Genomic DNA, 16870 nt, shown 5'->3' with positions numbered 1-16870 from the left:
CAGGCTGAGGCAACAGATCATTGACATGGATTTTGCCTAAAAGTATTTGCAATGTTGTCAGACTCCCCCCCCCCCCCCCCCCCCCCCCCCCCCCCCCCCCCCCCCCCCCCCCCCACACACACTTTATGTACAGTGTACACTTTCACACGTTTGTGTGCATATACAGTGTTCTTATAATGTTGTAAGTGTTCGGTGGCTACTTTATGTTGAGTTTATTGAAAGAGATGAGCAAAGAGTAACTTACCAGAGCAAATGCATTCAACATGATTGGAGAGGAATTCACCGAACAGGTATAGAAAAATTGTGTATTGGGTTAGGGACATTTATCTTTTAAAAGCGTAATATAGGCCTATAACGTTGTTATACATTTAAACAAGTATAATAACTAACAACTACAAACACAAATGTCACTTCAAACTTATTTATTTGTAACCTACAATCTACAGCCTACATGAGGGTAAACGACTAGTGAGGTTTAATTTTATTTTTTTATTTATTTTTAGTCCGCGCTGTCTGATTTTTACCTACACACCAGATGACTGTAAAATCAGCATTTCATATGAAGTGTTCTAAAAAATTGTACATTTTGGATGACAAAATGCAGTTTTAAATTCACTAAATAAATATTCCCATTATTTTTTATTTCCATTTGGTTGCTGCTAGCTGGTGAGAGAGCCGTCTCCCTGTATGTTTCCATAACAGCGAATTATGCTTCCATTCATTTAATCAACATGCATTTTGACTAGCTTCCTTATCTAGTCATTGAGACAGGAAGGGATACACGTGACACGCGACAATTCAAAAGTTTAATGAGAAATGCATTCATTACCAGCCGCATCGACTCAATTTCAAAGCATTAACGGATTGATTTTATTAACACATTTAATTTGAAAATCACTTGCTACTAAAGCTGTCGTTACTATACCGTGAGTTTGTACAACAACGTTTCATTTTTAAAGCAAATATTCATTCTTTCAGTTTATAACCTCAGGACGTTGCTAACCTTTACACAGCGTACTTTAGGTATGCACACTAAAACAAAATCAGAGGAAAATTAAAGAAAATTAAAGGAAGTTACATTTCAAAAAGTGTTTTTCATTTTAATGTTAGTGTAAACTGCTTGTAAATTAAGAGGTTTGGACTACAGTTCCATCTCAGGGTTTTGACTAGTTTAGTTTTATAAATGTATAGTAGCAGGTCTGTCTGGGCCTCAGTGTCTAAGCAGCTTTCAGCACATGGGTTCTGTACAGGAATGTCAATATAATTATTTTGAAATAGATATTTCTACTGGAAAATGTTATCATAATATTGAATTTCATTATCATCTTGATAACTTGTAATTTACAGCTCAGAAAATACCCTGCATGACAAATTGCTTCAACTAGAGTGTCACTTCACATGGGATTTGAAAAAAGAAGAAATTAAGATTAACGATTTGGAAATCACAATTCCTGAAAATATACAATTCTCCGTGGAAAAATATAAGGGAAAACTCTACAATTACCTTGCTTATGTGAAGCACCTGAAAGGTTTTAATGAAGAAGCCCTGAAATATCTAGAACAAGCTGAAGAGATAACAAAGAAGGACCATGAAGGTGAATTTGAGAAGCTGGTCATTGTTACTTATGGAAACTTTGCTTGGGTGCACTATCACATGGGTGAGCTCACCAAAGCCCAGAGCTACCTAGAGTCTTTTTCCATCAAGGCAGAGACTAATAATCTTTATCTTTGTTTGATGTTTCGAGTATGTTTTCTATATTAATCTCTAAATTAAACTTATCTCTGTAATAGGACTATTGTATATGAAAGGAACCTGCATTACACCTAATACGAAATGCTTTAGGATCAGGGATTAAGTATTTTCTCTTTTTTCAAAAAGTTAGTATGTTATTATCTTAAGGATGGAAATAATATAAATATTAATCCAGCTCTGCGAATCAGGCCCATCAACCTTTTCTTTTCCTTTATTGTAACTATTCACAAAGGCCACTTTACCAAAACCACCAACTTTTAACTTCATTGACAACATTCATTGGTAGGTCTGATTAGACCGTGAGTGATATTGTTTATATGGTTACAGTAGGCAAGATGAAGCTCAATGTGTACAGTATTGTTTACAGTATCTATTAGTTTTGGAGTGGTGATGATAATCAGTTTGCATATATAGATCACAATTAAAAGTTGATATCATGCATCAGCACAACTGGGATCTCTGTCTATTTTCCTGCAGGTTCTGTAGGTAAGGTTTCAGCAGTCAGAAGGAAGAGATTTAAAAAAAACAAAAATCACTGAAGGTGTCGTCATTCGTGTTCATAATAATGGAGTAAGTACTTTATACAGCTCTAGAATCAAATCATGGGCCATGCTTTCAAAGTGTTTACTACAGTCTTTAATGAACTTCTATTTTTTTTTTAAGTGTTCAAACCAAAACCCCAAAACTATGTTATATATTTCAAGTTATTTTAAACACGTTAAAGTTGCTTTGGTTTCTCATTTTGTAAAATTAACATGATTTTTTTTTCTCCTTTCAAAAAACAGGAGTAAATGAAACAATGAAGGAAATGCTTTGAAAATATGGCCCCATGTCTTTCAATTTGAAATCTGTTGTAGATAGGGGTTGCAGTCCCGATGCCTTTTCTGAATCCTGTGATTTTGCAATTTCGTTGTCTCAAATCCAAGATGCTGTCATCATGTTTGTTTTGTCTCGGGTCAAAGTAAAAAAAAAACTGTCTGGAATATTCTGTTGTGTTAAAGCAATATATATATATATATATACAAAAATAACGTGGACAGAGGAGATCCTGGTAAAACTCTTATAACACCTGAATTGAATATTTATTTTTCCGTTTGATCTCATTATTTGTTTATTTAGCAGATGCCTTTATCCAAAGCGACTTACAGAGACCAGGGTGTGTGAACTATGCATCAGCTGCAGAGTCACTTACAACAACGTCTCACCCAAAAGACTGAGTACAAGGAACAAGGAGGTTAAGTGACTTGCTCAGCGTCACACAATGAGTCAGTGATTAAGCCAGGAACCTCCTGGTTACAAGCCCTTTTCTTTAACCACTGGACTCACACAGCCTCCATGATCCATTGTCATAAAGCAAGAAGATCATTCAGTAGCCAGAGTGAAAACATAAATACAGCCTTTTATTAAGGTTAATCAAGAAAACGCATTTGTTCAAACTCTTAAAAGCAGGCAAATCAATCAAAAATAACAATCAATCAAGTCCTTCTATGTAGTTTTCATGTAATACAATTAATTACACAGAGAATTGTGAGGGTCTGGAATCAACTCCCCAGTAATGTTGTTGAAGCTGACACCCTGGGATCCTTCAAGAAGCTGCTTGATGAGATTTTGGGATCAATAAACTACTAACAACCAAACGAGCAAGATGGGCCGAATGGCCTCCTCTCGTTTGTAAACTTTCTTATGTTCTTATGTTTAATTAATTAATTAATTACTTTATTTATGTATTTATTTCATTTTTTTTTTTTTTTTACCATCTTCTACCTGCTTTCTTGTCTGGTAATGTCTACATGTCACCAGACTTTGTGGGCTGATTGTTAGTGAGTATGTAATAGAACCGGCATCACATTGTATTATTTTTTGCAGGTCTTTGAGCTTTTATTTCTCACGCACTGATTAAAGATTAAAAAAAACAAACATACAAAAAAACATATCGGTTGACTAATTACAGAGCGTGGAATAGAAAAGATAGTATGTACAATGTACAATGAAGCACGTGAAAATCATGAGTCAAAATTGAAACAGAGTTGTCTAATACAATCCTGAAATACCCTGGATTATCTCGTACAGGATGGCGGAATTGGGATTCCCGGGACTGCAACTCTTAACTGTAGAGAAACTTTCTCATAGTTTTAAAATTTATGAGTTAATACAAATACCTAGACATATGTTTGGAATGTGTTTGTAAGGTAGATTGTGTGCAATTATTCTTTTACTATTTAAATGTATGCTTAAGACACCAAAGCTCTATATCAAATCAATGTTTAGGTATACATACTAAAACAAAATCAGATGAAAATTAAAGGAAGTTACATTTCAAAAGTTTTTATTTTATGGTAGTGTAAATTAAGGGGTTTGGACTACAGTTCCATCTCAGGGTTTTGACTAGTTTAGTTTTATAAATGTATAGTAGCAGGTCTGTCTGGGCCTCAGTGTCTAAGCAGCTTTCAGCACATGGGTTCTGTACAGGAATGTCAATATAATTATTTTGAAATAGATATTTCTACTGGAAAATGTTATCATAATATTGAATTTCATTATCATCTTGATAACTTGTAATTTACAGCTCACAAAATACCCTGCATGACAAATTGCTTCAACTAGAGTGTCACTTCACATGGGATTTGAAAAAAGAAGAAATTAAGATTAACGATTTGGAAATCACAATTCCTGAAAATATACAATTCTCCGTGGAAAAATATAAGGGAAAACTCTACAATTACCTTGCTTATGTGAAGCACCTGAAAGGTTTTAATGAAGAAGCCCTGAAATATCTAGAACAAGCTGAAGAGATAACAAAGAAGGACCATGAAGATGAATTTGAGAAGCTGGTCATTGTTACTTATGGAAACTTTGCTTGGGTGCACTATCACATGGGTGAGCTCACCAAAGCCCAGAGCTACCTGGAGAAGCTGGAAGACATTTGCAAGACGTTCCCCACAGCCTCCCGCTACAGTGTCCTTCTTCCTATTGTGTACGCGGAGAAGGGATGGTCCTTTTTGAAGGTCTGTGATGAGAAACATTATAAGATAGCAAAAGAATGTTTTGAAAGGGCTCTTGAAGAAGAGCCAGATGAGAAGGAGTGGAATGCTAATTATGCCATTGTGCTGTACCGCCTTGAACAGTTTGGACCTTCAGTTTGTGCTGAAGACTCAATTGCACTAAAACAGTTAAAACATGCTCTAGAGCTAGATCCAGAAAACCCAGTTCTCATGGTACACCTGGGAATAAAACTGCAGCTTTATGAACAAAATGAAGAAGCCCTGAAATTAGTGAATCAAGCTCTGAAGCTGTCACCACAAAGCCCCAGTGTTGCTGTACATGCAGCACGGTTTTTCAGAAACCATGGCTGTCCAGACAAATCCTTGGAGGTATTAAAAGAGGCGTTGCAAGCAGCACCAGATTCACATCCTCTGCACTATCAATTAGGACTTACCTACAGATCCAAAATTGGCAAATTCCAGGGCCAGTGGAATCAGGATCCCACAGAGTTTGAGCAATTTGTTAAATTAAGTATTGTACACTTAGAAAAGGCTGTTAGGATGAAGCCATCAAAAATTAATCCTCAGTTAGATCTGGCACAAATGTATGCAGAATCTAACAACATGCCACAAGCAGAACATATATATCAGAGGTTATTTGACACGCCATTTACATGGCTTGATGATATACAGAGATTACATCTTTGTTTTGGGAACTTCCAGTATTATTACAAAAAATCAGAGCCTGATGCTATTAAACATTATAAAATTGTATTACAAATGCAAAATACATCTATAGCAAGCAACAAGTGTTATGCTCGGCTACAAAAAATCGCCAGAAAACGTATTGCAATGAATCAACATGCAGAAGGTTTTGCCATTTTGGCTTCAGCTCATGAACTCAGAAACGAGCTACCACAAGCAATCGACTACTATGAGAAGGCATTGAAGCATGACCCAGACAATGAAAGCTACATGGGTGCTATTTTTGACCTGTGTGACTCATTGCAGTACAAAGGCACTGTATAATCTTTTCACAAGTGTGTCTGTATAATATGCTCTACCTCAAGAAATACTCGTACTAAAATAAATTAAAATTCAATGATAGAGGTGGAATATTTATTGCTACTCCTGTTTTGTTATTTTCTGATTGTGTCATTATTATGACATTATGACAACAGATTTATCCATTTTTAAATATTAAAGTGATGTTACTATTTGGAAAGACAACCGCAAAACGTATCATTGATAATCATACTATGTCCGAATTACGTGATGTGAATTGACCCAATGAACTGATTTTTGTCATTGTTTACCAGCTTTGAATCATTAGAGAAATATTTAAACTTTTAAATATTGTGACATGTTCAATTTAAAATTGCTGTTTTTTGTAATTGTGACATGAATTGACTAATAGAAAATGAACTGACCTCTGTCATTGCTTATCTGCTTTTAGTTATTAAAGAGATTTTTTTTTTTATTTGATTCATAATAAATGTAAAATTATACTAGGTCCTAATTATGTGATGTGAATTGATCCAATGAACTGATTTTTTACCAGATTTGAATCATTAGAGAAATATTTCAACTTTTAAAATGTGTGAGTTATATAATTAAACAGTTATTTGTTGTAATTGTGATATGAATCGACATAAAAAATAAACAGACCTTCGTTATTGCTTATTTGGTTTTAATTATTAAAGAGATGTTTTTAATTTGATACATAATTGTGAAATGTATAATCGATAATAGTATTATTTTTTAATTATGTGATGTGATTTGACTTATTGAAAATGTTATCATTCCTATTGTGTTGTAACTAATTGATACGTTGTTACTCTATTAAAGTAATTTCTGTGATGATTTTACTCAATCTGTTGAAGACCTAGTGGTTGAAATGTCATTGTCTTGTTTTTTTTTAAAAGTTGAAATGATCAAATACATTTCTGCACTTTGTCTAAGAGAATGACTTTTTTATTTTCTGAAAGTATAAGTTTAAAAAATGTGCTGATGTGTGACTGTACTAACTTTTCACAAATGTGTCCTTAAAATATGCTATACCTTAAGAAATACTAAAATAAATTAAAATTCAATGACACGTTTTGACTAGATGTATTTTTCAATATCGTGTAAATTATGTTCATACTAGTATCTCTACTAAGTACAAATCCAATATTTCTTTTACAACGATTTCTCTCTACTACACCTCTGATTTTTTTTTTTTTAAAATGCAAGAATCCAATTAATCGATACAGCCACATTCACCATGGCTGTTCTGGGTTCAGCACATCAACTCAGAACAAGAATCCACAAGCTATCATCTGTAAAGAGAAAGCATTGCAGCTTGACCCAGACAATGAAAGATACAAGGGTGCTGGTGTTGACCTGTGTGAATCATTGCAGTAAAAATGCAAGAAAAATAGAAGCTGAATAACCAGCTGCTGATTTCATAAAATGTGCTGATGTGTGCTTTGTTAAAAGTGAATCTTTATATAGTGTGACAGACTGGGGGGTGGAAGAGAGAAATATGTAGTTCTGGAGCGGCTAAAGAACTACATTCCCCAGAATGCCACAGGAGGGAGCCAGGATGAGGTTCACCTGGCTCTAATAATGAATGAATGCCACCTGCCTGCGATTAGCAGGTATTCAAACCAGGAAAAAACAAAAGTTTAGTTATTACTCCATGTGGGAATTAGGTTTTGTTTTGGTTTATTATTGAAAATAATAAAAGTGCGCAACACTGCTGAACTGGAGTTTCTGTGTTGGGTCTATGTTTTTAAAGGGGCAAACGAACGGAAGTGAGTGCAGCTTTGTTACAATAGATACTGTAAATCTAAGTACTGCTGCTGTGTAGATTATCAAATAGGGTTCTCAGGGTACCAAAGATTTGGAAATCCAACATCTAACAGTGCATGTGAATCTTCATAGTGACTTTTATTCATTTTTGTAAAAATATTCAACAAACCTCACAGATTGTCTCAGCCAATCAGGTTCTGAGTGGTCATTATCCAGCAGGTAGATGCCTTCTAAAAGCTAACTGGAGTATAAGCTAAAACATATTTAAAAACATTATTTTATGCACAAACATATTTTATGCACAAACATTTGTTTCAGTTGATAATAACATTAATAAACTGCACCTGTCTTTCCTGTGTCACTGTGGTCAATTGTCCATCAGCTAATTATCAATGTGTGGGACAATCAAACTATGGCTGCATTAAGATCCACAACTGAAGAGAAATAAACCCAGTGGTTGTTAATATTTGTCTAATTTCTAGTTATGACTATCTTGAGGTATGGATGAGATGCATTGGCATTGAACCATTAAGGATAAGTGTCAATAACAACTTTTTAGCCTGCAGTTGGCCCATGCTTTGTACTTGTTAAAGTTAACTGAAACACATTCAGTAAAGTAAGTGCAGGAGTTACTCGGTCTTTTTCCATCAAGGCAGAGACTAATAATCTTTATCTTTGTTTGATGTTTCGAGTATGTTTTCTATATTAATCTCTAAATTAAACTTATCTCTGTAATAGGACTATTGTATATGAAAGGAACCTGCATTACACCTAATACGAAATGCTTTAGGATCAGGGATTAAGTATTTTCTCTTTTTTCAAAAAGTTAGTATGTTATTATCTTAAGGATGGAAATAATATAAATATTAATCCAGCTCTGCGAATCAGGCCCATCAACCTTTTCTTTTCCTTTATTGTAACTATTCACAAAGGCCACTTTACCAAAACCACCAACTTTTAACTTCATTGACAACATTCATTGGTAGGTCTGATTAGACCGTGAGTGATATTGTTTATATGGTTACAGTAGGCAAGAGGAAGCTCAATGTGTACAGTATTGTTTACAGTATCTATTAGTTTTGGAGTGGTGATGATAATCAGTTTGCATATATAGCTCACAATTAAAAGCTGATATCATGCATCAGCACAACTGGGATCTCTGTCTATTTTCCTGCAGGTTCTGTAGGTAAGGTTTCAGCAGTCAGAAGGAAGAGATTTAAAAAAAACAAAAATCACTGAAGGTGTCGTCATTCGTGTTCATAATAATGGAGTAAGTACTTTATACAGCTCTAGAATCAAATCATGGGCCATGCTTTCAAAGTGTTTACTACAGTCTTTAATGAACTTCTATTTTTTTTTTAAGTGTTCAAACCAAAACCCCAAAACTATGTTATATATTTCAAGTTATTTTAAACACGTTAAAGTTGCTTTGGTTTCTCATTTTGTAAAATTAACATGATTTTTTTTTCTCCTTTCAAAAAACAGGAGTAAATGAAACAATGAAGGAAATGCTTTGAAAATATGGCCCCATGTCTTTCAATTTGAAATCTGTTGTAGATAGGGGTTGCAGTCCCGATGCCTTTTCTGAATCCTGTGATTTTGCAATTTCGTTGTCTCAAATCCAAGATGCTGTCATCATGTTTGTTTTGTCTCGGGTCAAAGTAAAAAAAAAACTGTCTGGAATATTCTGTTGTGTTAAAGCAATATATATATATATATATATATATATATATATATATATATATATATATATATAAACAAAAATAACGTGGACAGAGGAGATCCTGGTAAAACTCTTATAACACCTGAATTGAATATTTATTTTTCCGTTTGATCTCATTATTTGTTTATTTAGCAGATGCCTTTATCCAAAGCGACTTACAGAGACTAGGGTGTGTGAACTATGCATCAGCTGCAGAGTCACTTACAACAACGTCTCACCCAAAAGACAGAGCACAAGGAGGTTAAGTGACTTGCTCAGGGTCACACAATGAGTCAGTGATTAAGCCAGGAACCTCCTGGTTACAAGCCCTTTTCTTTAACCACTGGACTCACACAGCCTCCATGATCCATTGTCGTAAAGCAAGAAGATCATTCAGTAGCCAGAGTGAAAACATAAATACAGCCTTTTATTAAGGTTAATCAAGAAAACGCATTTGTTCAAACTCTTAAAAGCAGGCAAATCAATCAAAAATAACAATCAATCAAGTCCTTCTATGTAGTTTTCATGTAATACAATTAATTACACAGAGAATTGTGAGGGTCTGGAATCAACTCCCCAGTAATGTTGTTGAAGCTGACACCCTGGGATCCTTCAAGAAGCTGCTTGATGAGATTTTGGGATCAATAAACTACTAACAACCAAACGAGCAAGATGGGCCGAATGGCCTCCTCTCGTTTGTAAACTTTCTTATGTTCTTATTTTCTTAATTAATTAATTACTTTATTTATGTATTTATTTCATTTTTTTTTTTTTTTACCATCTTCTACCTGCTTTCTTGTCTGGTAATGTCTACATGTCACCAGACTTTGTGGGCTGATTGTTAGTGAGTATGTAATAGAACCGGCATCACATTGTATTATTTTTTGCAGGTCTTTGAGCTTTTATTTCTCACGCACTGATTAAAGATTAAAAAAAACAAACATACAAAAAAACATATCGGTTGACTAATTACAGAGCGTGGAATAGAAAAGGTAGTATGTACAATGTACAATGAAGCACGTGAAAATCATGAGTCAAAATTGAAACAGAGTTGTCTAATACAATCCTGAAATACCCTGGATTATCTCGTACAGGATGGCGGAATTGGGATTCCCGGGACTGCAACTCTTAACTGTAGAGAAACTTTCTCATAGTTTTAAAATTTATGAGTTAATACAAATACCTAGACATATGTTTGCAATGTGTTTGTAAGGTAGATTGTGTGCAATTATTCTTTTACTATTTAAATGTATGCTTAAGACACCAAAGCTCTATATCAAATCAATGTTTAGGTATACATACTAAAACAAAATCAGATGAAAATTAAAGGAAGTTACATTTCAAAAGTTTTTATTTTATGGTAGTGTAAATTAAGGGGTTTGGACTACAGTTCCATCTCAGGGTTTTGACTAGTTTAGTTTTATAAATGTATAGTAGCAGGTCTGTCTGGGCCTCAGTGTCTAAGCAGCTTTCAGCACATGGGTTCTGTACAGGAATGTCAATATAATTATTTTGAAATAGATATTTCTACTGGAAAATGTTATCATAATATTGAATTTCATTATCATCTTGATAACTTGTAATTTACAGCTCAGAAAATACCCTGCATGACAAATTGCTTCAACTAGAGTGTCACTTCACATGGGATTTGAAAAAAGAAGAAATTAAGATTAACGATTTGGAAATCACAATTCCTGAAAATATACAATTCTCCGTGGAAAAATATAAGGGAAAACTCTACAATTACCTTGCTTATGTGAAGCACCTGAAAGGTTTTAATGAAGAAGCCCTGAAATATCTAGAACAAGCTGAAGAGATAACAAAGAAGGACCATGAAGATGAATTTGAGAAGCTGGTCATTGTTACTTATGGAAACTTTGCTTGGGTGCACTATCACATGGGTGAGCTCACCAAAGCCCAGAGCTACCTAGAGTCTTTTTCCATCAAGGCAGAGACTAATAATCTTTATCTTTGTTTGATGTTTCGAGTATGTTTTCTATATTAATCTCTAAATTAAACTTATCTCTGTAATAGGACTATTGTATATGAAAGGAACCTGCATTACACCTAATACGAAATGCTTTAGGATCAGGGATTAAGTATTTTCTCTTTTTTCAAAAAGTTAGTATGTTATTATCTTAAGGATGGAAATAATATAAATATTAATCCAGCTCTGCGAATCAGGCCCATCAACCTTTTCTTTTCCTTTATTGTAACTATTCACAAAGGCCACTTTACCAAAACCACCACCTTTTAACTTCATTGACAACATTCATTGGTAGGTCTGATTAGACCGTGAGTGATATTGTTTACATGGTTACAGTAGGCAAGATGAAGCTCAATGTGTACAGTATTGTTTACAGTATCTATTAGTTTTGGAGTGGTGATGATAATCAGTTTGCATATATAGCTCACAATTAAAAGCTGATATCATGCATCAGCACAACTGGGATCTCTGTCTATTTTCCTGCAGGTTCTGTAGGTAAGGTTTCAGCAGTCAGAAGGAAGAGATTTAAAAAAAACAAAAATCACTGAAGGTGTCGTCATTCGTGTTCATAATAATGGAGTAAGTACTTTATACAGCTCTAGAATCAAATCATGGGCCATGCTTTCAAAGTGTTTACTACAGTCTTTAATGTCGTTCATCTTTAATGAACTTCTATTTTTTTTTTAAGTGTTCAAACCAAAACCCCAAAACTATGTTATATATTTCAAGTTATTTTAAACACGTTAAAGTTGCTTTGGTTTCTCATTTTGTAAAATTAACATGATTTTTTTTTCTCCTTTCAAAAAACAGGAGTAAATGAAACAATGAAGGAAATGCTTTGAAAATATGGCCCCATGTCTTTCAATTTGAAATCTGTTGTAGATAGGGGTTGCAGTCCCGATGCCTTTTCTGAATCCTGTGATTTTGCAATTTCGTTGTCTCAAATCCAAGATGCTGTCATCATGTTTGTTTTGTCTCGGGTCAAAGTAAAAAAAAAACTGTCTGGAATATTCTGTTGTGTTAAAGCAATATATATATATATATATATATATATATATATATATATATATATATATATATATATATATATATATATATATATATATATATATATATATATATATATATATAAACAAAAATAACGTGGACAGAGGAGATCCTGGTAAAACTCTTATAACACCTGAATTGAATATTTATTTTTCCGTTTGATCTCATTATTTGTTTATTTAGCAGATGCCTTTATCCAAAGCGACTTACAGAGACCAGGGTGTGTGAACTATGCATCAGCTGCAGAGTCACTTACAACAACGTCTCATCCAAAAGCTGAGTACAAGGAACAAGGAGGTTAAGTGACTTGCTCAGCGTCACACAATGAGTCAGTGATTAAGCCAGGAACCTCCTGGTTACAAGCCCTTTTCTTTAACCACTGGACTCACACAGCCTCCATGATCCATTGTCGTAAAGCAAGAAGATCATTCAGTAGCCAGAGTGAAAACATAAATACAGCCTTTTATTAAGGTTAATCAAGAAAACGCATTTGTTCAAACTCTTAAAAGCAGGCAAATCAATCAAAAATAACAATCAATCAAGTCCTTCTATGTAGTTTTCATGTAATACAATTAATTACACAGAGAATTGTGAGGGTCTGGAATCAACTCCCCAGTAATGTTGTTGAAGCTGACACCCTGGGATCCTTCAAGAAGCTGCTTGATGAGATTTTGGGATCAATAAACTACTAACAACCAAACGAGCAAGATGGGCCGAATGGCCTCCTCTCGTTTGTAAACTTTCTTATGTTCTTATGTTCTTAATTAATTAATTACTTTATTTATGTATTTATTTCATTTTTTTTTTTTTTACCATCTTCTACCTGCTTTCTTGTCTGGTAATGTCTACATGTCACCAGACTTTGTGGGCTGATTGTTAGTGAGTATGTAATAGAACCGGCATCACATTGTATTATTTTTTGCAGGTCTTTGAGCTTTTATTTCTCACGCACTGATTAAAGATTAAAAAAAACAAACATACAAAAAAACATATCGGTTGACTAATTACAGAGCGTGGAATAGAAAAGGTAGTATGTACAATGTACAATGAAGCACGTGAAAATCATGAGTCAAAATTGAAACAGAGTTGTCTAATACAATCCTGAAATACCCTGGATTATCTCGTACAGGATGGCGGAATTGGGATTCCCGGGACTGCAACTCTTAACTGTAGAGAAACTTTCTCATAGTTTTAAAATTTATGAGTTAATACAAATACCTAGACATATGTTTGCAATGTGTTTGTAAGGTAGATTGTGTGCAATTATTCTTTTACTATTTAAATGTATGCTTAAGACACCAAAGCTCTATATCAAATCAATGTTTAGGTATACATACTAAAACAAAATCAGATGAAAATTAAAGGAAGTTACATTTCAAAAGTTTTTATTTTATGGTAGTGTAAATTAAGGGGTTTGGACTACAGTTCCATCTCAGGGTTTTGACTAGTTTAGTTTTATAAATGTATAGTAGCAGGTCTGTCTGGGCCTCAGTGTCTAAGCAGCTTTCAGCACATGGGTTCTGTACAGGAATGTCAATATAATTATTTTGAAATAGATATTTCTACTGGAAAATGTTATCATAATATTGAATTTCATTATCATCTTGATAACTTGTAATTTACAGCTCACAAAATACCCTGCATGACAAATTGCTTCAACTAGAGTGTCACTTCACATGGGATTTGAAAAAAGAAGAAATTAAGATTAACGATTTGGAAATCACAATTCCTGAAAATATACAATTCTCTGTGGAAAAATATAAGGGAAAACTCTACAATTACCTTGCTTATGTGAAGCACCTGAAAGGTTTTAATGAAGAAGCCCTGAAATATCTAGAACAAGCTGAAGAGATAACAAAGAAGGACCATGAAGATGAATTTGAGAAGCTGGTCATTGTTACTTATGGAAACTTTGCTTGGGTGCACTATCACATGGGTGAGCTCACCAAAGCCCAGAGCTACCTGGAGAAGCTGGAAGACATTTGCAAGACGTTCCCCACAGCCTCCCGCTACAGTGTCCTTCTTCCTATTGTGTACGCGGAGAAGGGATGGTCCTTTTTGAAGGTCTGTGATGAGAAACATTATAAGATAGCAAAAGAATGTTTTGAAAGGGCTCTTGAAGAAGAGCCAGATGAGAAGGAGTGGAATGCTGATTATGCCATTGTGCTGTACCGCCTTGAAACGTTTGGACCTTCAGTTTGTGCTGAAGACTCAGTTGCACTAAAACAGTTAAAACATGCTCTAGAGCTAGATCCAGAAAACCCAGTTCTCATGGTACACCTGGGAATAAAACTGCAGCTTTATGAACAAAATGAGGAAGCCCTGAAATTAGTGAATCAAGCTCTGAAGCTGTCACCACAAAGCCCCAGTGTTGCTGGACATGCGGCAAGCTTTTTCAGAAACCATGGCTGTCCAGACAAATCCTTGGAGGTATTAAAAGAGGCGTTGCAAGCAGCACCAGATTCACATCCTCTGCACTATCAATTAGGACTTACCTACAGATCCAAAATTGGCAAATTCCAGGGCCAGTGGAATCAGGATCCCACAGAGTTTGAGCAATTTGTTAAATTAAGTATTGTACACTTAGAAAAGGCTGTTAGGATGAAGCCATCAAAAATTCAACCTCAGTTAGATCTGGCACAAATGTATGCAGAATCTAACAACATGCCACAAGCAGAACATATATATCAGAGGTTATTTGACACGCCATTTACATGGCTTGATGATATACAGAGATTACATCTTTGTTTTGGGAACTTCCAGTATTATTACAAAAAATCAGAGCCTGATGCTATTAAACATTATAAAATTGGATTACAAATGCAAAATACATCTATAGCAAGCAACAAGTGTTATGCTCGGCTACAAAAAATCGCCAGAAAACGTATTGCAATGAATCAACATGCAGAAGGTTTTGCCATTTTGGCTTCAGCTCATGAACTCAGAAACGAGCTACCACAAGCAATCGACTACTATGAGAAGGCATTGCAGCATGACCCAGACAATGAAAGATACATGGGTGCTATTTTTGACCTGTGTGACTCATTGCAGTACAAAGGCACTGTATAATCTTTTCACAAGTGTGTCTGTATAATATGCTCTACCTCAAGAAATACTCGTACTAAAATAAATTAAAATTCAATGATAGAGGTGGAATATTTATTGCTACTCCTGTTTTGTTATTTTCTGATTGTGTCATTATTATGACATTATGACAACAGATTTATCCATTTTGAAATATTAAAGTGATGTTACTATTTGGAAAGAAAACCGCAAAACGTATCATTGATAATCATACTATGTCCGAATTACGTGATGTGGCTTGACCCAATGAATTGATTTTTGTCATTGTTTACCAGCTTTGAATCATTAGAGAAATATTTAAACTTTTAAATATTGTGACATGTTTAATTTAAAATTGCTGTTTTTTGTAATTGTGACATGAATTGACTAATAGAAAATGAACTGACCTCTGTCATTGCTTATCTGCTTTTAGTTATTAATGAGATGTTTTTTCTTTTTATTTGATTCATAATTGTGAAATGTATAATCAATAATGGTGTTATTTTTTAATTATGTGATGTGATTTGACTAATTGAAAATCTTATCATTCTAATTGTGATGTAACTAATTGATACTTCTCCGATGATTTTATTCAATCTGATGAAGACCTAGCAGTCGAAATATCATTGTCTTGTATTTTAACAATGAAATGATCAAATAAATATCTGGACTTTGTCTAAGAAAGTGCTTTTTTATTTTGTTAAAGTAAAAATGAAAAAAAAACTTTAATAACCAGTTGATGATTATAATTTAAACACGTAAGTTACTTTTCTCCCTATATATATATATATATATATATATATATATATATATATATATATATATATATATATATATATATATATATATATATACGTACACATGAGTTATGCTTCACCTTGGTCAAAAGAGTATCACAATTATTCTGAACAGGCACAGGCCTTGCTGTTACAAAATAGCAGTCACCATAGAAAGAAAGAAAGAAAAGCATTTACATTGTATCTCATTGTTTTTAGTCAGCTATAGGCTTTAGACACAAAAGGATAGATGTTTTAAATGCACAAAACACATTAGTGTTATTAATTTAGTGATGAGAAACACAGTTTAGATGTATCATTCTTGTATGTATTGTATGTGAATGAATTGTGCAGATATTTGCAAACTGAGGGAATACAGTAACAAATAAAAACATATTTGTTTCTCCATTTAGCAATGAATGCTAGGCTATTTTAATGTAATTGTGTGGTACTGTCTTGCTGTGCCATTTGTCATTCAACTTCAGGACCTTCTATACTTTCTTATGCACTGGAAAGGAAATGTGCTAACATTAGATATCTCCTTTTTCTCAACCAAAAGTCAAATACCATGAACTGTGACAAATATTACATTTCTCGTGGTTACAGTTCTTTTTCAGGAAGGCTTGTGCATATAAGCTATATAAAAATATCATAAATTTTTTAAATCAAAAAACCTACACTGCCCCTAACCTCTCACTCGTGTCCAGCATATGTGTGTGAAATTTATGACTCGATTATTTCAGACAACCTGCCTGTCTCCAGACA

General features: G+C 34.1%; 2 protein-coding genes across 2 annotated transcripts; both read left to right on the top strand.

The window, feature by feature from the left end:
• Nucleotides 1-263: 263 nt before the first annotated feature.
• LOC121325897 (interferon-induced protein with tetratricopeptide repeats 1-like) lies at nucleotides 264-6151 on the top strand. Its single transcript, XM_041268970.1, has 4 exons — nucleotides 264-290; nucleotides 1520-1744; nucleotides 2231-2235; nucleotides 4320-6151. Exons 1-4 carry the CDS (start codon nucleotides 264-266, stop codon nucleotides 5761-5763), a joined length of 1701 nt encoding a protein of 566 aa, XP_041124904.1. The 3' UTR covers nucleotides 5764-6151.
• Nucleotides 6152-8795: 2644 nt separating this feature from the next.
• LOC121325896 (interferon-induced protein with tetratricopeptide repeats 1-like) lies at nucleotides 8796-15335 on the top strand. The gene is made up of 3 exons (XM_041268969.1): nucleotides 8796-8800; nucleotides 10823-11133; nucleotides 13930-15335. Exons 1-3 carry the CDS (start codon nucleotides 8796-8798, stop codon nucleotides 15333-15335), a joined length of 1722 nt encoding a protein of 573 aa, XP_041124903.1.
• The last annotated feature ends 1535 nt before the right edge of the window (nucleotides 15336-16870 follow it).

Source organism: Polyodon spathula, chromosome 13 (genome assembly GCF_017654505.1).
Source record: "Polyodon spathula isolate WHYD16114869_AA chromosome 13, ASM1765450v1, whole genome shotgun sequence".
NCBI classification, from domain to species: Eukaryota; Metazoa; Chordata; class Actinopteri; order Acipenseriformes; family Polyodontidae; genus Polyodon; species Polyodon spathula.
This window is presented reverse-complemented; position numbering and strand designations above follow the sequence as displayed.

What these genes read in the sequence shown, in the direction of transcription:
- LOC121325896 (XM_041268969.1), top strand. An exon ending in TTGGGTGCACTATCACATGG is followed by an intron (nt 11,134 to 13,929) that starts GTGAGCTCACCA and finishes TGCTTCAACTAG; the next exon opens with AGTGTCACTTCACATGGGAT.
- LOC121325897 (XM_041268970.1), top strand. Translation starts at nt 264, where the DNA reads ATGATTGGAGAGGAATTCACCGAACAG. An exon ending in GAGAGGAATTCACCGAACAG is followed by an intron (nt 291 to 1,519) that starts GTATAGAAAAAT and finishes GCTTATGTGAAG; the next exon opens with CACCTGAAAGGTTTTAATGA.